General features: G+C 50.5%; 1 protein-coding gene and 1 long non-coding RNA gene across 6 annotated transcripts; one reads left to right on the top strand and one right to left on the bottom strand.

The window, feature by feature from the left end:
- Positions 1–268: 268 nt before the first annotated feature.
- On the top strand, positions 269–19,469 carry LOC123465567. 2 transcript variants are annotated; one of them, XR_006640806.1, is made up of 3 exons: positions 269–409; positions 11,406–11,551; positions 19,344–19,469. It is a non-coding gene; the product is annotated as an uncharacterized LOC123465567 (long non-coding RNA). The 2 variants fall into 2 exon arrangements; XR_006640805.1 differs by having other exon boundaries at positions 11,355–11,551.
- Positions 12,907–21,477, bottom strand: ARRB2 (arrestin beta 2). Of its 4 annotated transcripts, none has more exons than XM_044939387.2 (15): positions 21,340–21,477; positions 18,193–18,223; positions 17,545–17,605; positions 17,383–17,427; positions 16,963–17,159; positions 16,620–16,679; positions 16,188–16,255; positions 15,943–16,078; positions 15,671–15,755; positions 15,313–15,385; positions 14,896–15,033; positions 14,104–14,187; positions 13,922–14,001; positions 13,756–13,843; positions 12,907–13,580 (listed from the first exon to the last, which is right to left on the bottom strand). In XM_044939387.2, exons 1-15 carry the CDS (start codon positions 21,360–21,362, stop codon positions 13,403–13,405), a joined length of 1,347 nt encoding a protein of 448 aa, XP_044795322.2. In that variant the 5' UTR covers positions 21,363–21,477; the 3' UTR covers positions 12,907–13,402. The 4 variants fall into 4 exon arrangements, with proteins under 4 accessions (XP_044795322.2, XP_006060173.3, XP_044795323.2 ...); XM_006060111.4 differs by having other exon boundaries at positions 12,907–13,464; XM_044939388.2 differs by having other exon boundaries at positions 13,756–13,810.
- Between the last annotated feature and the right edge of the window lie 908 nt (positions 21,478–22,385).

Below are 22,385 nucleotides of genomic sequence, written 5' to 3'. Positions count from 1 at the left end.
GCTCGCTGCGCGACCCCACCGCGTGACCACCTGTGGTAAGACGGAGTATCGAAAATTTCCCCAGTCTAAGGCCATTCAGACCTGTCCACCTTCACGACACTGTTGTGGTCTGTTTAATTTCTTCTACAAGAATTTCTTGAGCGTCTGCGGGGTGCTGGGTGATGATGGTAGGACCTCTGGGGTATTACAGACTGGACAGCCATGGACCCTCTGTCTGCCTATCCCACTCCGCCACCTATCGGGGCCCGGGGAAAACGACTTGGTGAGTGTGACATATTCGCCGTAGCGCTTCCCTCTGACCGGGAGCTCCGCTAAAACACGGACTGTCAATATATTCTGAGGTGCTTGCTCCTGTCAGCCGTTTCCCTCTCTGATTGCTTATTATGTGGTTGGCTCTGGGGATACAAAGGTGAGTGAGGTGGCCTCTCACGTGAGAGTGGATAGGTGCTTTATTAGGGATACGCCCAGGGTGTATCTCTAGGAACAGAGAAAGGATTCTAGGAGGAAATGTTGCTTGAACTGAATCTGGGGGGTTAACCAGGTGGCTGAGAGGTTGGAGTGGAAAAGGGAAAGGCACAGCGAGCGCGTAGTGCTGTGAGGGCCGACATATTGGAAGTCCAATAAGTTTGACTGGAATGAACGCAGTGTGGTTGGTGGCTAGGTGTGACTGGAGAGACCGCAGTGGGGAGCCAGACCAGAGAATGGCTTGCAAGCTAAGGAATTTGAACTTTATTTTGAAGGCATTTGGGAGCGGTTGAAAGGTTTTCAAGAAGTGAATTCTGACCAGCTATATCTTTCAGGAAAGATCAATCTTGACAGTTTATGGAATGTTGAGCATGAAGCCAGTTTGGCCAGGGTTAGCAAGCGAGTGGAGGGTTTTAGTTAAATTTGAGACATCTAGCATTTAACTTCACTCTTTTCCTAAATCCTAAGAAGATAACAATAAGGGGATTTAAGAAAGGGGTCAAGGAAAGAGAGGAGTTATTAATAACAGCAAAACTTTCAATAGAAACTGGAAAATAGAAGGTCATATGGTTAACTAAACCAGCAGTGAAGAAAGCTTAGAAGCAACTTGATTTACCCCTAAATCAATGGCATTACAGTACAGCTGGGCTGTCAGTCAGTTCAGTCGCTCAGTCCTGTCAAACTCTTCCACCCCATCAACTGCAGCGTGCCAGGCCTCTCTGTCCATCACCAACTCCCGGGGTTTACTCAAACTCATGTCTATTTAGTCAATGAGCATCCATCCAACCATCTCATCTTCTGTCGTCCCCTTCTTCTGCCTTCAGTCTTTCCCAGTGTCAGGGTCTTTTCCAATGAGTCAGTTCTTCACATCAGGTAGCCAAAGTATTGGAGTTTCAGCTTCAGCATCAGTGCTTCCAATGAATATTCAGTACTGATTTCCTTTAGGATAGACTGGTTGGATCTCCTTGCTGTCCAAGAGACTCTCAAGAGTCTTCTCCAACATCACAGTTCAAAAGCATCAATTCTGCACTCAGCTTTCTTTATAGTCCAACTCTCACATCCATACATGACTACTGGAAAAACCATAGCTTTGACTAGACAGACCTTTGTTGGCAAAGTAATGTCGCTGCTTTTTAATAAGCTGTTTAGGTTGGTAATACCTTTTCTTCCAAGGAGCAAGTGTCTTTTGATTTCATGGCTTCAGTGACCATCTTTAGTGATTTTGGAGCTCCCCAAATTAAAGTCTGTGACTATATCCATTGTTTCCCCATTTATTTGCCATGGAGTGATGGGACCAGATGCCATTATCTTAGTTTTCTGAATGTTGAGTTTTAAGCCAACTTTTTCCCTCTCCACTTTCACTTTGATCAAGAGGCTCTTTAGTTCTTCTTCGCTTTCTGCCGTAAGTGTGGTGTCATCTGCATATCTGAGGTTATTGATATTTCTCCCAGCAATCTTGATTCCAGCTTGTGCTCCTTCCAGTCCAGCATTTCTCATGATGTACTGTGCATATAAGTTAAATAAGCAGGGTGGCAATATACAGCCTTGACTTACTCCTTTCCCGATTTGGAACCAGTCTGTTGTTCCATGACCAGTTTGAACTCTTGTTTCTTGACCTGCATACAGATTTTTCAGGAGGCAGATGAGGTGGTCTGATATTCCCATCTCTTGAAGAATTTTCCATAGTTCGTTGTGATCCACAATAAACTTTGGCTTTGGCATAATCAGTAAAGCAGAAATAGATGCTTTTCAGGAACTCTCTTGCTTTTTCGATGATCCAACGGATTTTGGCAGTTTGATCTCTGGTTCCTCTTGCCTTTTCTAAATCAAGCTTGAACATCTGGAAGTTCACAGTTCATGTATTGTTGAAGCCTAGCTTGGAGAATTTTGAACATTACTTTGCCAGCCTGTGAGATGAATGCAATTGTGCGGTAGTTTGAGCATTCTTTGGCATTGCCTTTCTTGGGGATTGGAATGAAAACTGACCTTTTCCAGTCCTGTGGCCACTGCTGAGTTTTCCAAATTTGCTGGCATATTGAGTGCAGCACTTTCACAGCCTCATCTTTCAGGATTTGGAATAGCTCAACTGGAATTCCATCACCTCCACTAGCTTTGTTCGTAGTGATGCTTCCTAAGGCCCACTTGACTTCACATTCCAGGATGTCTGGCTCTAGGTGAGTGATGACACCATTGTGGTTATCTGGGTCATGAAGATCTTTTTTGTACAGTTCTTCTGTGCATTCTTGTCTCCTCTTCTTAATATGGTCTGCTTCTGTTAGGTCCATACTGTTTCTGTCCTTTATTGTGCCCATCTTTGCATGAAATGTCCCCTTGGGATCTCCAATTTTCTTGAAGAGATCTCTAGTTTTTCCCATTCTATTGTATTCCTCTATATTTTTGCCTTGATCACTGAGGAAGGCTTTCTTATCTCTCCTTGCTGTTCTTTGGAACTCTGCATTCAAATGAGTATATCTTTCCTTTTCTCCTTTGCCTTTCTCCTCTCTTCTTGTCATAGCTGTTTGTAAGGCCTTGTTAGACAACCATTTTGCCTTTTTGCACTTCTTTTTCTTGGGTATGGTCTTTATTCTTGCTTCTTGCACAATGTCACAAACCTCCATCCATAGTTCTTCAGGCACTCTGTATATCAGATCTAATCCCTTGAATCTATTTGTCACTTCCACTGTATTGTCGTAAGGGATTTGATTTAGGTCATACCTGAATGGTCTACTGGTTTTCCATACTTTCTTCAGTTTAAGTTTGAATTTGTCAATAAGGCGTTCATGATCTGAGCCACAGTCAGCTCCCAGTCTTGTTTTTGCTGACTATATAGAGCTTCTCCATCTTTGGCTGCAATGAATATAATCAATCTGATTTTGGTATTGACCATCTGGTGATGTCCATGTGTAGAGTCTTCTCTTGTGATGTTGGAAGAGGGTGTTTGCTATGACCATTGTGTTCTCTTGGCAAAAGTCTGTTAGCCTTTGCCCTGCTTCATTCTGTACTCCAAGGCCAAATTTGCCCTTTACTCCAGGTCTCTCTTGACTTCCTACTTTTGCATTCCAGTCCCCTATAATGAAAAGACATCTTTTTTGGGTGTTAGTTCTAGAAGGTCTTGTAGTTCTTCATAGAACCATTCAACTTCAGCTTCTTCAGCATTATTGGTCAAGGCATAGACTTGGATTACTGTGATATTGAATGGTTTGCTTTGGAAACGAACAGAGATCATTCTGTCGTTTTTGAGATTGCATCCAAGTACTGCATTTTGGACTCTCTTGTTGACTATGATGGCTACTCTATTTCTTCTAAGGGATTCTTGCCCACAGTAGTAGATATAATGGTCATCTGAGTTAAATTCACCCATTCCAGTCCATTTTAGTTGGAATGTAGGTAGTACTAAAATTAGGAGGATTATTTGAAGTAACAAGGCTGTATATTGTCATCCTGCTTATTTAACTTATATGCAGAGTACATCATGAGAAACGCTGGGCTGGAAGAAGCACAAGCTGGAATCAAGATTGCCAGGAGAAATATCAATAACCTCAGATATGCAGATGACACCACCCTTATGGCAGAAAGTGAAGAGGAACTAAAAAGCCTCTTGATGAAAGTGAAAAAGGAGAGTGAAAAAGTTGGCTTAAAGCTCAACATTCAGAAAACTAAGATCATGGCATCTGGTCCCATCACTTCATGGGAAATAGATGGGGAAACAGTGGAAACAGTGTCAGACTTTATTTTTTTGCGCTCCAAAATCACTGCAGATGGTGATTGCAGCCATGAAATTAAAAGACACTTACTCCTTGAAAGGAAAGTTATGACCAACCTAGATAGCATATTGAAAAGCAGAGACATTACTTTGCCAACAAATGTCCATCTAGTCAAGGCTATGGCTTTTCCAGTGGTCATGTATGGATGTGAGAGTTGGACTATAGAGAAAGCTGAGCATCAAAGAATTGATGCTTTTGAACTGTGATGTTGGAGAAGACTCTTGAGAGTCCCTTGGACTGCAAGGAGATCCAACCAGTCCATTCTGAAGGAGATCAGTCCTGGGTGTTCTTTGGAAGGACTGATGCTAAAGCTGAAACTCCAGTACTTTGGCCACCTCATGCGAAGAGTTGACTCTTTGGAAAAGACTCTGATGCTGGGGGGGATTGTGGGCATGAGGAGAAGGGGACGATGGAGGATGAGATGGCTGGATGGCATCACCGACCCGATGGACATAAGTTTGAGTGAACTCCAGGAGTTGGTGATGGACAGGGAGGCCTGGCGTGCTGCAATTCATGGGGTCGCAAAGAGTCCGACACGAGTGAGTGACTAAACTGAACTGAACTGACTCTGCCCCGCCATCTCCTCCTTTACTTCATGTGTCTCAGCAACTACTCACCTCCAACTCATCAGATTGCTGGAGGTTTCTTTGTTAGTGATGGAAAACAGAGTCTTTCTCATGGAGGGCACCTGGGTATGATTGTATTGAAGACAGAGATTGAGTGAAAGTTATTTACTGGGTGGTGGTTTCTAGAACTCAGGCAACTAGGCTTATACGTTCCAGGTCAGAGACTGGAAGACTCTTATTTGACTATTCAGAGAAAAGACCTACGGGTATTAACGTCAGGGGTTCTTCAACAGAGCAGTTAGCCAGATCACCCGACAGTGAAACCCACAGTTGGTAAGTCCCAACTGTATCCTCAGATCTTCTAGTCATCTTCTTAGTATGTCCCCCTGAAAGATGAGCAGACAGGGACTTCCCTGATGGTCCAGTGGTGAAGAATCACCCTTCTGGTGCTGAGGACGTGGGTTCAATCCCTGATCTGGAACTAAGAGCCCACATGTCATGGGGCGGCTAAGCCTGTGTGCTGCAGCTCCTGAGCCATGAGCTCTGCAGCTCTGTGCTGCAGTGAATGCCCATGCGCCATGATGAAATACCCGTATGCCCAACTCAGGAAGGCCCGACGCAGCCAGATAAATATTAAAACAAGAATATGCATTTTTTAAAAGAAAGATGAAAGATCTAAAACAAAGGATTTCCAGATGTTTGCTGAAACTTTCTAACCTGAAAGGCAGAGACCAAAATATACTGGGGGGGAAAAAAAAGAACACCTTAGATAACAAAGAGTAAAACTTAAGGAAAAAAACATTGATGCTATTAGGTAAGAGATTGGGGCGTCCCACGTGGCGCTAGTGGTAAAGAATCTGCCTGCCAATTCGGGAGATTTAAGAAACTCAGGTTCCATCTCCTGGAGTGGGGCATGGTAACCAGTATTCTTGTCCTGGAGAATCCCATGGACAGACGAGCCTGGCAGGCTGCAGTCCATAGGGTCACAAAGAATCGGACACAACTGAAGCAACTTAGCGTGCACACATTATAATAGAGGATTGAATGGAAGAAAACACAGTTTAAAATAAAACCATGAGGGAAGGAATACATTGAGCAAAAGGGTTGAAGAGCAAGTGAGAAAATTAGAGAATCAGTCCAGGGATTTAAATTCTGTAAGAGAACAAGGTAAAGGGGAGGAATAGATGTGTGTTTCCAGATGAAAAGGGCTCATTAAGTGACTAGCATCAAGGCACATCATAAAATGTCAGATCACTAGTCTCAGAAAAGGAGGTCTTGCAAAAGCTTCCAGAGAAAAAACAGATCAGCAATCAGAATGGCGCTGAGCCTCTGAATAGTAACAGTCTGCACCAGTGGAGCAGTGCCTGCAACATTTTGGGGGAAAGTGGTTTCCAGCCTGCAGTTCTCTACTGAAGCTGTGTTTTGGGGAGGCTAAAAATGCAGTGGCTCAACCAAACAGAACTTAGTTTCTTCTCAGAAAACAGTTCATTGTGGGTAGTTCAGTATTTTCCACAAATCAGACAGAGACCAAGGCTGGCAGTGCAGCTCTGCCATCCTTTAGGCTCTTATGCTCAAAAGTATGGTCTTCATGGAACTTCCCTGGTGGTCTAGTGGCTAAGTAGTCCTTACTCCCAATTTAGGGGGCCAAGGTTCAATCCCTGGTCAGGGAACTAGATCCCACATGCCTCAACTAAGAGTTCACATGCCACAACTAAAGAGCCCACATGCTGCAACTAAGACACAGCATAGTCAAATAAATATATTAATTAAAAAATCTGTTTTTTCAGGCCATAGGATTGGCGTCACCACCTAGATGCTTGTTAGAAAAGCAGACTCTCAGGCCTCGCCAAGACCCACTGCATCAGTATCTGTGTTTGAAGATCCCCAGATGCTCTGAGTGCACAGTAAACATTGGGAAACACTGCTCTGGGGCGTTGGTGTCTGCAGTGTCGTAACTGGATTGCTGCCATCCGTGGATTGCAGCTGGCAGGAAGGCAGAAGGGAAAGCATGGAGGAGGCACACCTGTCTCAGACATCTGGCTAGGGAGTGGCCCATGTAATTTTTACTCACATTCCTTTGAAGAAAACTCAGTCATGTGGTCTCACATCAGCTCCAGGCTTTGGAGAAATACAGTCCTTACTTAAGTGGTTGACTATCAATATTTTTCTAGCACCATGGGAGAATAGATTAGATTTTGAGGGATATCTAGACTGTCACCACAGCTCGACTATCAATAACAAAGACAGAATAAGGACATTTTGATATGTACAGGGTCTCAAGTTTGTCTCCCAAGTATGCTTCTCAGAAGGTGACTAGAGTTAGACCCAAGTTAGACGGCTTTTTTTTTCAAGGAGACAGAGGTCACATCTGTTTTGTTTTGAATGAATTGAGAGGATACATAGATTTCTTTTGGAGGAGAATATAGTGCAGAATTAATGATAAATTCAGAGAATAAACAACTTTTAAAGATGACAGTTGTTCAGGGGAAACAGTTGTGCGAGTAGAGAAGGGTAATCAGAACATACCACATAGTGCAGCTCCAGAGAACATTTGCAATAAATCCTGAATGTTGACAGAATCCTCTTGAGAGAGTATCCCATGCTGGAGCAGCAGGGATGGTGAAAGGGGCTCAGACTTCACCTTACATGGCAGGAAGCATGAAGAAGTAGCAAAATGAACTTGTTTGGAGATACGGAGTAAATACCAAAAGAAACATCTAGATGAGGTGAGAGTGGTTGCCTGAGGGAGAAGGAAATTGGAGAGAGGGAAGGGGCTTACTTTTTATTGTGATAGGCCTCGTAGTTGTATCTGACTCCTTCCACTGTGTGTATACAGCTTTGAAAATAAAAATTAAATGAACATGAAAAGTGAGAGAGGAAAAACTTGAGAAATACTTTACTGTGAAAGAGCCCCCAGTGTGGAGGAATGCTTTTTTCTTTGGTTTTCTTTCTTTCTCTCTCCCTTCTTTCCTTCCTTCCTTCTTCTCTCCCTTTCTTCCTTTAATGAAAGAGACCTGTGCGGGTTTATTTACCATGGAGGAAGAATCAGTAGAGAGACAGGCAGAGGTTGAAGAGTGGGGCCATTTTGCTGAATCAGGGTCTCAGAGGAGTTGGGAGGGGAGTGATCTGAGCACAGATGGAGGGATTAGTCTGGCCCGGGAGGAGGCAAGTGGTGTAGGAGAAACAGTGTCAGTGCTTGTCGGTAGGAGATGGGATTCATTTATCCCTTAGAGCCTAATCTCTCTGAAGAGTGGGGGAGAAATCACTCTGAACTTGAGAAAGGTTTGAAAAATAAGTGAGTAGGGTGGGAGAAGGAGAAAGGAGGTGATCAGGGACATGGAGGGGAGGGGGACTGGGAGTTATCAGGTATTGAGAGCCCAGCTGAGGTTAGAAGCTATAAGTTTGTAGTGGCCCAGATCTGTACCCATTGCTTAACATGGTGTTGGCACCTAGGATGTGTTAAAAATATTTCTTGAGGGACTTGTGGTTAAGTCCCCGGTCCAGTGGTTAAGACTCTGGGCTTCCAACGCAGGGGGCTCTGGTGAGAGGAACTAAGATCCCACATGCCGCACAGCATGGGCAAAAAAATGTGATGAATTAACAAGTAACTGTGGTTGTGCAGTTTTTCTCTGACAGTGCCTCAGCAACCCCGTGTTGGAGCGGAGAAGGGTGAGGTGTTGGTTAGGCAGAGCCAAGGGTGGGGTTTGAGAGTAGGTTTTGTGAAAGGAGGAACATTTGAAGCTGCTGAGATGGTAGTTGATATGATGATCTTGAAGTTTCATCTGGAAAGAAAAGGAAGTATTAAATTGTGAGTAAGCCGAAGGGGCAAGAGTTTTGTGACAAAAAACCAAGAAGCTATTAAAAAAAAAAAAAGTGATTGTACCTGACTACATATTACAATTTAAAATTCATCGGTTTTTAAATCGTAATATGTAGTCAACAATTTTGTTGTTGTTCTTTAGTTGGTAAAGTTGTGTCTGACTCCTTGTGACCCCAGGGACTGTAGCCCACCAGGCTCCTCTGTCCATGGGATTCTCCAGGCACGAATACTGGAGTTGGTTGCCATTTCCTTCTCCAGGGGAGCTTCTTGACCCAGGGATCAAAAAGATGCTCACCCTTGTTTCTCTCATTAAAAAAAAAATTTTTATAGGAGTGTGGTTGATTTATAATGTTGTGTTAGTTTCAGATGTACAGAAAAGTGATTCAATTATATATATATATATATATATATATATATATATATACTTTAAATACACATACACTTTTTTGTATGTATACTTTTTTGGGGCTACGTCCTGCACCACAAGAGAAGTTCTTATATCCTTGTTGTTTGGTTGCTAAGTCATGTCTGACTTTTTTTGCAACCCCATGGACATTAACGCACCAGGCTCCTCTGTCCGTGGGATTTTCCAGGCAAGAGTGCTAGAGCAGGTTGCTGTTTCCTTCTCCAGGGGATCTTCCCAGCCCAGGGATTGAACCTATGTTTCCTGGATTGTCAGGTGGATTCTTTACCACTGTGTCACCTATATATACTTTTTCAGATTCTTTTCCTTTATATTAGGTTATTACAAGATACTGAGTGTGTTCCTTGTGCTGTACATTAGGTCCTTGTTGGTTATCTGTTTTATATGTAGTATTGATGCTCACCCTCTTTGACCCACTAATTTTACTTTTTCTTTTTGGTCGTGTTTTGCGGCTTGTGGGATCTTAGTTCCCCCACCAGGGATTGAAAGTGGACCCTCGGCAGTGAAAGCACGAGGAGTCTTAACCACTGGACACCCAGGGAATTCCCCCACCAATTCTACTTTTAACAGTTTGTTCTACATATGCACTTTGCATGTGAAAAAAGACATATCTTAAAGGATAATTATTGTAATAGTGTTTGAATTAGCAAGAGTGGACATCCTTCGTATTCATTGATAGACAACTGAAAAGTAAATGACATCTAGGCAATGGAAGTCAGGTGACTCTTTGAAGCAATGAGGGAGATCTAGGACTTCCACGGTGGCCCAATGGTTAAGAATCTGTTTTCCAGTGCAGGGGGCGCAAGTTTGATCCCTGGTCAGGGACCTAAGATCCCACATACTACAGGGCAACTAAACCCCATATATTGCAACCAAGAGCCCATGTGCCACAACTAAGGCTTGATGCAACCAAATGTATAAATAAAATAAATGAAGAATGAGATAGATATATATGGATTGCTAAAGGAATGTTCTTCTAGTTGCATGACTAAGGGAAAAAGCCAGGTGTAGAAGAGTGCATAGTATGCTGTTCAGTTCAGTTCAGTTGCTCAGTCATGTCCGACTCTTTGAGACCCCATGAACCGTGGCACGCCAGGCCTCCCTGTCCATCACCAACTCCCAGAGATCAACCAAACTCATGTCCATTGAGTTGGTGATGCCATCCAACCATCTCATCCTCTGTCATCCCTTTCTCCTCCTGCCCTCAAACTTTCCCAGCATCAGGGTCTTTTCAAATGAGTCAGCTCTTCATATCAGGTGGCCAAAGTACTGGAGTCACAGCTTAAACATCAGTCCTTCCAATGAACACCCAGGACTGATCTCCTTCAGGATGGACTGGTTGGATCTCCTTGCAGTCCAAGGGACTCTCAAGAGTCTTCTCCAACACCACAGTTCAAAAGCATCAATTCTTCAGTGCTCAGCCTTCTTCACAGTCCAACTCTCACATCTATACATGACCACTGGAAAATCCATAGCCTTGACTAGACGGACCTTTGTTGGCAAAGTAATGTCTCTGCTTTTGAATATGCTGTCTAGGTTGGTCATAACTTTCCTTCCAAGCAGTAAGCATCTTTTAATTTCATGGCTGCAATCACCATCTACAGTGATTTTGGAGCCTGAAAAAATAAAGTCAGCCGCTGTTTCCACTGTTTCCCCATCTATTTGCCTCAAATGATGGGACCGGATGCCATGATCTTAGTTTTCTGAATGTTGAGCTTTAAACCAACTTTTTCACTCTCCTCTTTCACTTTCCTCGAGAGGCTCTTTAGTTCTTCTTCTTTCTGCCATAAGGGTGGTGTCATCTGCATATCTGAGGTTATTGATATTTCTCCCAGCAATCTTGATTCCAGCTTGTGCTTCCTCCCAGCCCAGCGTTTCTCATGATGTACTCTGCATATAAGTTAAATAAGCAGGGTGACAATATACAGCCTTGACGTACTCCTTTTCCTATTTGGAACCAGTCTGTTGTTCCATGTCCAGTTCTGTTTGCTGTTATCTGTATTTAAAATAAGGGAGAAATATAGGTTATATGGGTATAACTGTGTCTGAAGAATGTCTTTGGAAGAATAATCAAGGAACTGGTGATACTGGCTGCCTCTGGGAATGAGGAATGAGGAATGGGAGGCTGGGGGTCAAGGGCAGGAAGGAGGCTTATCTTCCCTGCAGATTTTTTTTTTTTAAACTATGTGCATGTTTCACTTTCTTAAAAGCATTAAAAATGTTTTTAAGTTAAAAGAAAAAAGGCCTTGTTTCTCAAACTGTGTTCTAATTCAAAATCCTGATTCATGGATTCCTCCTGGGACCAACTGAATCAGAATCGGGGAAGGTGGAAGCCTAGGATTCTGTGTCTTTATCGTGCACCCCAGAGGATTCGGATTCACCTGAAAAGCTGTGAGGTCCATAGGCCAAGAGCTCCGAGGTCAAGGAACAGGTTTCTGGAGTCAGAGGGATGATGGCGGTTCCTCCGTGTGAAGAAGACCAGGGTGTGCAAATAGACTGCTACTGTGGAGAGGTAAGCAAGGTCACTGGCATTCTGGGGGCACTTAAAGCCTGTGGGTAAATCATGATTTAATTAGGTTTCATGAGCCATGTACATGCTTTGTTGTTGTCTGACTCTGTGACTGACTGTGACCCCATGAGCTGCAGCCAGGCTCCTCTGTCCACAGAATTTTCCAGGCAAGAGTACTGGAATGGGTTGCCATTTCCTCCTCCAGGGGGATCGTCCCAACCCAGGAATCGAACCTGCATCTCCCGCATTGGCAGGCGGATTCTTTACCACTGAGCCACTAAAGGCGGGTAGGAGGGGCCCCATTGCCTCACCGGCCTCATCTGGAACTGCTTTGCCCCTGGATGTCTCTGTCCCAGTCCCTCTGGCCTCTTTCAGCCTCTGAAATGTGCTCTGTTCCCGCTGCCCTCACACATGGTGTTACTGTTGCCTGGGATACTGGCTTCCTCCTCATCTTGCAGGGCTCTGTTCCAAGGTCACCACCACCTCCAGGGAGATCAGTCTCCAGCCCTTGCCTCAGTCAGAGCTCCCTAGCTACTACGTTTCTCCTTCGGAGCAATTGTAATGATTTCAAGGTTGTTTTGATCACTGCCATCCCTGTACTATCCTTAGCACATGATGGGGATTTAAATCAAGATGGCTCATGGGACGAATGAATGAGGCTTAAGAGAAAAAGGAAGGTTTGACTGCAGGAGTGGGGGTGGGTGGTGGGGGTGAGGGATGTCGGGAGTATCACTCGCTCTCTCCAGCCCAGCCAGGGGCTTGGGCCGAGCCTCTGGGAGTCCCTGACGAGCGTCAGAGGAGCAGCGGTGGGTTGTAGCTTCTTGGACTTGTCCACAGCAGCACGACTGCCTTTGGCTGACTGCCTTGGCTTCTGTGTGACAGTTTAAGTACCAGGCTCCACAGAGATGTCAGTCGTGTGGCTCCTTCCTGCAGCTATGGCCCCGCCGAGCCCCAGGAACGGACAGTGGGAGCAGCCACACAGAGCAGTGGAAACAGCTCAGTCACAACAGGTCACCCCGTGGTCGTGTATGTCAGCCCCAAGGGGACGGGCCTGCCCTGCCCACCTCCCACAAGCATCTAGTCTGTGGGAAAGTGAGTTGGTATTCCGTCTGTAAATGAGAGAGTTTGCTCTGTGGCTTTATCAAACCACCTTTGAGTCGGGACTGACCAAATCAAGTTTCTGTGTTCACCTTGGGGCACAGGTACAGTTCAGTCATTCCGTAAATGTTTATTGACAGCCTGTGGGCCAGGTGCCACATGGGTGCAGAGAAGGGTTTGAGTCCTCACCCACAGCTGACAGTCATGGATGAGCACACGGTGCGCTCCTTAAACGCCACTCAGAAAACACACGCACTCCGGCCTATTAAAAGGTTTATTTTCTTCTTTATGCTCAGAAACAGCAACGTGGTCTTGCCCCCCAAAGGGTCTCATCCTGAAGGAATGGGAGGCAGAGAAGAGTGACAGGAGGGGGTGTCGGTGTGAGGTTGAATGTGGGAGTGCTTTCCCCCTCTTTTCCTACTATCACTCCTCTTCAGTTTCCCCTCCAAAAAATTGAGGTGTGAACACAGCTTGCCACCCACTGGGGGATTGGGGAAGCACAGCTAAAGTCAAAAAATTAATGCCCATGTTCCACAAGAGCTGGGTCCAGTGCGTATCTGGTGGGGGGTGGGGCAGGGAGGGGGGGAGGGGTTGGTCGAGGAAGCCGGTGGGTGCAGGGGAAGGGAAGAGGGACTGGGATCCCCCTCAGTGACAGTGGGGGTCTTGGTCCTGCCTCCACCTGTCCCCCGCCCTGCCATCCACTCCCTTCTTCCAGCCTCCCTTCCTAGCAGAACTGGTCGTCATAGTCCTCGTCCTTCAGCCCCTTGAGCCGCAGCCGGGCAAAGTCCTCAAACACGATGTCGTCGTCTGTGGCATAGCTTGGTGGTAGAGAGGAGGGGATGAGGTGGGGGCCCCAGGCCGCGGCCTCCTCCACCTCCCAGTCCCCTCCCCTCCCAGAGACAGAGGCACCGGAGCAGCCTTGGGACTGGAGATGCTTGCAGAAGGGACAGAGAAGGGGTGGTAGTTGGCAGCTCATTAGCCTAAGTCCTCTCAGTTGGATGCTTCAACCATCCCGCCTCCCAAAGGGAAAAAAACGGGGTAAATCTGAATGTTACAGGAATCTGTCCAGAGAGTCAAAAGCTTGAAGGGGTGGGGCATGAGTCTCTTACTTGGTTTCGAATTCAATGAGGTTGGTGTCCACAGGGGCATCTGTTTCAGGAGCAGCTGAGGGGAGGAGAGTCGGGGGGTGGGTGGGTGCTAAAAGGACCAGCTTTCCTCTCCGCTGGCCTTGCTCCAGACCCTCCCTTTGTGGGCTTGGGTGGGTGGCAGGCTCACCTGACTGGGGCCTGGGAAGGGCGATGTGATCATGGGGCTTGGGGTGCATGAGAACAAATGGCAGCTCCACTGAGACGTCCCTGGGGTTGGGGGAGAGGTGGCAAGAAGAGATGATAGTGCAGAGCCAGAGGAGACCCCTACGCCCCACCCCCACCCCCAGGCTCCCCCAGCCCAGCACTCACCCGCCTCGAGACACCACCAGCTTCACCTTGACCCTGTAGGACACCAGGATCCCCAGCACCTCCTTGTTGGCACCCTCCTTCACACTGCAATTGGGGGAAGGGGTTGGACCAGAGCCCACTGGTCTGCCCACTGCCCACCCCGGGGCCCCCATGAGGCAGGACTGCAGATACCAGCATGCTCATGTCACGTAAAGTACCCTGCTGTGGTCCTTCTCATCCCTCTCTCAGTAAAAGCCCAAGTCCTTGCAACCCAGCCACCCTGCACTGTCTTGCTCTCCATCAGCCCTCTGACCCCACTTCCGGCTCCCAGGCTGGCCTCCAAGGCTTGCTGTGTGTGGTTGTGTAGAGGGGTGGGGAGGGGTGAAATCCAGCCCTTACTTTATGAAGCTGTTGCCCCTAGAGGGCCTGCCTCAGACACCTGGGTGGTCCACCTCAGGGTCTTTGTGCCTGTGGTACCCTCTGCCTGGAGTGCTCCTGCCCTGCACATCCACATTACCTACTCCCTTGGCATCTTCACCCAGAATCCACCTCTGGATCAGGCCTCCCCATCCCTCCTACCACCCTCCCCTTTTATATCTCCCATGTCGGCCTTGCTTTTTCTCCTTAACACCCGTCACTAAACGCGCTACATGTTCTGTCCTGTATCTGATTTGTCTGGCCTCCCTCTGAGAACGGGAGAGGTGTTTGGGATGTGTTCAGTGATAGAGCCCTGGCCCCGGGGACAGCCGCACAGAACGGGTGTCTAGTTTCCTGCGCTGCAGCCACTGCCCCTCCCCGCTGACTGCCCCTCACATGGTGCTGGACGCCAGGTTGGTGTCCTCGTGCTTGAGCTTCCCATCCAGGGCGAGGCCGCGCTTCTCCCGGTTGTTGCTGAGCAGCGGGGTTATGGTGTACACCTTACAGAACGTGGAACTGGGCGACACCTGGTCACTGCAGGGTGGGGACAAGAGGGAGACTCTGAGGGGGCCGGCGGGGCAAGGGGGCAGCTCCCACCCGCAGCAGCTTCTCCCCATCACCAGCCCCTCCTCTCTGCGGGCACGGGTCACAAGGGGTAGGTTTTGGCTCAGCCTGCTCAAGAAAACGGGCAGCTCAGAGCCACCCTCAGACTGGAGGGAATGCCCTAGTAAGCTGAGACAGTTTTTTGAGAAGAACCACCCACGCCCCCACGTTCCCAGGGCCCACCCTTCCCAGGGCTGTTCTGCTACTCACTCTTGTTCGACCTGAGCCACGGGGCACTTGTACTGGGCAGTGCTGAAGAGGCAGATGTCGGCGTACTGTCTCACTGTGGGGGGAAGGGGCTGGGTGCCAAGCTGCTGGGCATGGGGTACAGACAACCCCCTACCTAGCTCCAGACCCAGGCCCCAGGCCATCACTGCCCCGGCCCCTCTGAGGACCCGCACTGCCCCTCCATCTCATCCCAGGACAGACAGCCTGAGGTTTTTGAGCCCCGTGGGTCTCCCAAACTGGGCTCTGTCCTGGGGCTGAGCTGATGCTCGAGGCCACACTGGCAGAAACTGCCCACCACCCCCGACCACCGTAAGGCCCCCTTCCAACCCCAACCTCCTACCAGAGACTTTGATCTTCTTGACAGTCTTGGTGGAGTTATTGGTGACGTGGACATTGACATTGAGGGGCTCCCCATGGTAGTACAGCTTTTGAGGGGAGGGGGTCAGGTTAATTGGGTGTTTTCACTGGTCCTGTTATTAGCATGCCCCCCTCCTCCCAGCCTGTACCCAAGCCCACCCTCAGCTAAGGTGACCTCCTTTGAAAACATCATCCCGCCCTGTGGTTCCAGCCCTCCCCCCAGGGCCTGCACTGCAGCACGTGTCGCCACCCCACCTCCTTGTCCAGCGAAGCCTCAAGGTGCAGGGACCGGTCAGACATGAGGAAGTGGCGTGTGGTTTCAGCTGAAGGCTGGGGGCCGGGTTTCTCTGGGGCAAACTGCACCTTTCGGATCACCAGACGCACAGAGTTCCTGGGGGCAGGGGGTGAGCGGTGAGAGGGTCAGTCTTCAGAGGGTCAGACACTGGTTCCCACCTTCCACAGGGGTCGGGTCAGGCCCGAGGGGAGGTTGCTTCCCTCACCGTTTGTGGCTTTTCTCTTCTAGTGATTTGGCGCAGAAGGCTCGAATCTCAAAGTCTACCCCGCAGGCCTCAAGGGGGGTAGAAAAGGTCACATCTTACACAAGGTCCCTGCCACCACTCCCTTCTTTCTGCTTCCCTCGCCTTGGGCAAGGACTGTTGGTCTGAGGAGCCTAGGGCCTGGGTCTCCCTCTGCCTCCCTGAGGCCTAGCTCCGGCCTGGGCTTGGTCTTGGCTGTGCAAGGTGAGCCCTTCTACCCTCACAGGTCAAGAGCAGGAGGCTGTATCGCATGGGGACAGGGGACAGCGCCCATTCCACAGGGCCACCGCCATGGGGCATATTTCCCTGCCCTGAGTCCCACTCTGATGTCTCCTCAGCACCCCAGCCTGCCTCAGGTGTGCCCCTGGCTCCTGCTGGATGCTTTTCCTCCCATACCTTCCCCGTGTCCTCTGGGCCTGGCTGCAGGGTGACGGAGCAGGGCAGGTTCTGGGGTATCTGTGGCAGAGGAAAAGAGTTCAGTTCTTCCAGAAAGTCCCCAAATCTTCCTCCCAATCTCAACTTAAGAGGCTGGAGAAGGACTCTTGGGGATGAGAAAGGAAAACGGAGGGTGCCCCAGGGAAGAGGCAGAGAGGCTAGGAGTGCAGGGTGGCCCTGAAGGGATCTGGGGGTCTAGGGTCCCACAGTGTTACTCCCAGACCTTCTTGTAACAGGTGCCTCACCCCTGCCCCCCAACACAGTCCCGGACCCCTTGCTCTGCAGAGGGTGGGGGCATCCTCACTGTGAAAAAAAAGGGGTGGGCATGCTGGCCCAGCTTCCTCAGCAGCCGCTCCTGCAGGCGGGTGGGGGGCCGGGGTGGGTTGGGCGTTGGGGGGAAGGCCTGGTAGTTGGCGATGAACAGGTCTTTGCGGAAGGACAAGCCCAGCACGTCCAGGTCTTCGCGGCCATAGCGAAAGGCGCAGGTGAGGGTCACAAACACTAGCAAGGGAGGGCAAGGCGGGGTGGTCAGGAGCCCCCCTCCCAAAGTCCACCCAGTTCGTAGCAGCAGCTGCTCCTTCCTCAGCAGCATAGCACCGGCCTGAATCTCACCCTGCTCCTGGCTTTCGACTCGGCTCCCCACCTGTCTCCTTGGGGCCCGTCTCAGTGCCAACCCCACCTTCCTGACTCCCTTCCCTCAGGCCCCTGGCCTCGGGGCCAGTACCTTTTCGGTCCTTCAAGTAGTCCGGGTCCACTAGCACCACACCATCTGGGGAAGGGGACACAGGAGTGCAGTTCCTGTCAGGGCCTCTCCTCCATTCCTGGGCCCAGGAACTGCCTCCTGTCTCGGGGGACATGATGCTCCCTTCTGGGCACTCTTACTTACCTACAGGATCCACTTTGTCCAGGTGGTCCACAAAGTCCCGCTTTCCCAGGTACACGGTGAGCTGAGGACGCAGAAGGGTCACAGGAAAACTGGGTAGGGGGCTGGCAGGGCTTCAGAGCCCTCAAAAGTGGCTGCCCTGCCCCTGGGCCTCCCAAGCTGGGGGTCTCTGAAGGAGTTTCTCTGGGGTTTTGTAGGGTTGCAAGAGGAGAGTGGTGGGCTTTCCCCCAACTAGCTGAACTTGAGGCTTTTTAACTGCTCCCTAATACTGGTTCCAGGTGGGTGGGTGTGTCTGTCTGTCCAGGAGAACCTGGCCCTAGGCAGGTGGTTAGACAGCCTCACCAGATACCCTCAAGGACCTTGGATAAACAGGCCATAGCCTGGGGGAGGCATCCTGGCTTGGCCCCTGTGAGGGCTACAGGCCTGGGCTTCTGGCCCCTCCCCCTGAGTCTCACTTAGGACCCCAGCCTGTCCCCACCCAGCCCTGTGGCTGGCTTAGGCCTTTGCGGCCAGGGGCTTCAGGAGGGAAGGAAGTCGGCTCTTAGCTGTCACAGGAAGTGGGGAGCTTGGGGTTGGGGATCGTCTAGGGGCAGGCCGGGCCTTGTGAGGGCCCATGGAGGGTCGGGAGGAGAAGCGCTGTGGGAGACTCACCTTGCAGTTAGGACTTGACTTCTTGAAGACCCTAACAAAACAGAAAGGGAAACCCACTGCCTGCCTCAGACTCAGCAGGGACCCCGGTGCCAGGACCTCATCCCTCCCTGGCCTGAGAAGGCAGAGCTCACCCGAGATTCCCACCTGGAGGCTTTGGGGCTTTACCCAGCCCTACCCCGTCCCACTTCTCCCCAGAAGGACAGGTAACCACAAGTCCTTAATACTCCCAGCATGGCAGCCCCTCCAAGCTCGCTGCCATGGCAACCTCCTTGCTCCACCCTCAACTAGTTCCCCTCCTCCCCTGGCAATGGCCTCCGGTTGCCAGAGGAACTGCTCAGGCTTTTCCCAGAGGATCTCCTCCAGGGGGACCTGAATGGGCAGGTTGCAGGTTGTATAAGACCTCTCCCTCTTTCCATCTCTGGTCTCCACCTCCCACAAGAGCTGGAGTACTGGAAAGAGCAATGGCTCTAAATTGGTTTCTATTATGGGCAGTTCCTAAGTGTGACCCTACTCTCCATTAACCTCCAACTGTCCCTGTCTCTGATCTCAGCAGCTTAAAAGGTTATTTGTCTTTCAAGGCCTAGCTCAGATGTCACCTCCTTTAGAAAGTAGATCCAGCCCCACTCTAGTCACTCCCTTTTTTGGGGTTTCTGTCACACCTTGTTTATGCTTTACCTGTAGTGTGATAGGGCTTCCCAGGTGGTGCTAGTGGTCAAGAACCTGCCTGCCAATGCAGGAGAGGTAAGAGACAAGGGTTCGATCCCTGGGCCGGGAAGATCCCCTGGAGGAGGGCATGGCAACCCACTCCAGTATTCTTGCCTGGAGAATCCCATGGACAGAGGAGCCAGGTGGGCTGCAGGCCGTGGGGTCACAAAGAACTGGACACGACTGAGTGACTGAGCACACATGTAGTGTGAGAACATGCAGTTAGCTGTGTATCATCTATTTCACTAGACTGTGAGCAGCAGAGGCCTTATTGATTTAGGCATCCCCAGCATAGTTCCAGCCATAAGCCAGACACCATGATGCTTCCTAACATTTATTGGGTGAATGGTTCATGCCCTGTAGCATTGCAAGTGTTTCGGATGTGTTATCGCATTTAATACTCTTAGCAACGCAGTGATGGAGGTCCTAATATTCCTATTTTACAGGTGAGGAAACTGAAGCCCAGGAGAGGTCAAGTATTTTGCCTGAGGTCACGGAGACTGTAAATGGTGGAATTCGGGTACAGACAGAGGTACTCTGGCTCTTCATCACTAAATGATTGTACTATCCTGCCTCTGTTCTTGGCATTATGTTTGTTGGAGTGAAGGAGATTTCGCCTTCTGGTTGCTGAAAAGGTCTAAGCCTGGACTCTACCCACTGCTGGGAGGATAGGGAGATGTCTGGCAGCCCCTGTGCCCTGGCCACTTGTGGGCCTGTTCTTTGCTGCCCCACCTTACTCCTACCAATCCAGTCTGCCTCAGCAGTGATACCCGGGAAGGGTCCCCAGGTAGTAGAAACTGAAATCCTGCCACCTGGCCCATCCACTGTAACAACGTCACATGCCCCTTCCTCCCAGAAGGCCAAGCTATCCAAAGACTATAAGGCATAGGGTACAGAGGCCCCCAGGTACCCCCATCCAGGAAAGGAGGGTAGACACTGGTATGGTGGGAACTAGGATAAGCACCCTATCTCTTGTCCCCACCTGGGGGCTGACTGCTGCGGCAGCCTTCAGCTCTCCCTCCCCTTTGCTTCTGGTTTTCCTCTCTGTCCCAGTGTTTCTTCCTATTAGGAGTCCTTGGCAGAGGGTTGGGACAGCCACAGTCTGTTAGACAACTGGAGTGTGGTTCTGGAATAATTGCCCTGAAGCAGCTGCAGGGCACCTGCCCTTTGGATCCTAACCCAGCCAACCTCCTGCCGGCTAGGGAGGAGCAAGCATGTGTATACTGAGGCTGGCCAAGAAGGCGGAGTGTCGGGGTGACCTGAGAGGTGCCCAGTGGGTCGGGGGGAGGGGGGCAGCAGAAGCAGATGCCCCTTCACACTTCCTGCTATTCTCTCCATTTCCTGTGGCCCAGAATTTGATGGAGGTGGGAGGAATTGTGCCAAGTCAGCAGTCCCCGTGTGGTCCATCCGTCCCCCTCCCTGAACCACATAACGGAAATCTGGGGCCTCCCTCAAGTCAGCGACTTCCCCTTTTGCTGTGTTTAACCCCTAATCCAGGACACCAGTGCTCCCTCTGATCACCTTGCCAGTATCAGTCAACTGGGTGCTCGGGAACCTGTGATTTCCTACTCTATGGTTGGGGAGCTGTGGGGCTGGTAAAATGTTTTGCAGAACAAGTGACAGCTCAGAACCAGGCCCCCATTTCTGATCCTCTCTGGAGAGAAGCAAATAGCCCCAATCTTTTTCCTCTTTTGCTCCTGCTCCCCAGAGACTCAGGCATTCACCCCCGGAGGTGTTGGGTCACAACAGGAAGTGGATTTTGCTAGAGACCAAAAAAGAGAACTCGGGGTGTCAGTGGAAGGAAGGAGCCTCGATTGCACAGAAAACATCCGGGGAGTGGATGGCGTGCCCTGGGCAGATACAGCCTCCCCTCACTCACGGGAAGAGGGATAAGGCCCAGAATTGGGGAGGGTCGCCAAGCACTCTTTGCTCCCCCAAAATGAAGCTGTTGCTCCTAGCAACCCGGGGGAAAGCAGAAGTTTGGAAGCAGAGCCACCCGGCCCTTGGGACGGGTGGGGGCAGCCCGACTGCCTGTGGGGTACTGGATAGGAGGCTTTCAAGTGGCTGGGCACGAGTCTAGGGGGGATCCCGCCCCAGCATCTAGTCTGCCCACACCCGTCCCCTCCGGGCCGGCCACCTGCTCCTTCCTCCGCCCCTGCAACGCAGGCTGCACCGGAGAACCCAGTCGTCCGGCCCCCCACATCTCTGCGAGAACCCCGATGCAGGTTTCTTGATATTCAGCCCTCGCTTTCTGCAGGGGCTGTGGCATGCCTTCCCCTCATTATCCTCGAGGACCTAGGCGTGCGGCCCCGGATGGCTGTCCCCTAGGGACCCAGGCGTCCGGCCCCCGGATTCTCTCCCCGGTGTTCCTGTCTGGGGACCGTCCCGGCACCCGCCCGGTGCCGCCGCCCACGTCCCGCCGAATGGCCCCACCTCTCTTACCTGGTCCCGGGTTTCTCCCCCATGGTGCGCGCGCCCGCCGTCCGCCCGGTTCGCGGATAGCTCACAGCCTCCTAACCCGCTGCCAGGTCCCTGCTCCTCCCCGCGCCACTGCGCACGCGCGCCCCCGCGCTCTCTCCACTACCCCCGCCTCTCCTTCCCCCCTCCCAACTTGGATCTGGGGAACGGAGTCCAGATGCGTCAGCCCGGATCGCGCGCGCCACGGCGCTGCCCTCCCTCTCCTCACAGGCACGCGCGCTGATTGGCTCCTCCCGCCCCACTCCGCCCTCCATCCCCACCCCCGCCGAGGGATCCCTCCCCGCGCGCGGTCTCTACACCCTGCTCCTCCCGCCCATCTCTCCGCCCCTCCGCACCAGTTTAGGAACTGACTGGGCCCCCTCAAAAGAAGGCGCCCGCCTTCCAGAAAATTAAAGCATTCTGATTGGCTCCCTGCATCAAGCACCCTGCAGGGGTTCCCTCCCCTTTGTTTGCTCTCTCGGTGGCGTTGGAGGCTACGGGGGTGGTGGGGGCGGTGGGTGAGCTCGAACACAGTCTAGGAAGGAGGATAAAGGGATGCACAGGTGGGTGAGCGGTTCCAGTTGCGTGATGCTCGCCTATTGCGCGCCGCTCACCCCAGAGCTTGTAGCCGTCTTTGGCCCTCCCTCCCACTTCTTTATTGTGGTGTGTCAGCTCCCTCTGGTGTCTCTCTTTGATCTTCGCAGGGTTACTTCTCCTAAATTCTCTTACTACTATTCTCCATCCATTCACCCAAGTTAACATCCATTCATGCATACATCCGTCCATACATCTATCCATGTCTATTTTGTGCTAATCACTATACTAGGCAATGGGAACTCAGACATGAATTAACATCGCCCCTGCCTTCCTCGTATGGTTGAGGAGACATATAAAGAGGTATTATGATTCCAGGAATGCTATAATAGAGGTATGACTCAGAAGACAAAGTGACTCCAAGAGCTTGGCTGGGGGAGGGATGGAGGCAGTGCAGGCTGTCCAGAGGAGGGGACATTTGAGGATAATCTTTCTGA

This window comes from Bubalus bubalis, chromosome 3 (assembly GCF_019923935.1).
Source record: "Bubalus bubalis isolate 160015118507 breed Murrah chromosome 3, NDDB_SH_1, whole genome shotgun sequence".
Classification (NCBI taxonomy): Eukaryota; Metazoa; Chordata; class Mammalia; order Artiodactyla; family Bovidae; genus Bubalus; species Bubalus bubalis.
Note: the sequence above shows the minus strand (reverse complement) of the source record. Positions and strands in the feature narration are given on the sequence as shown.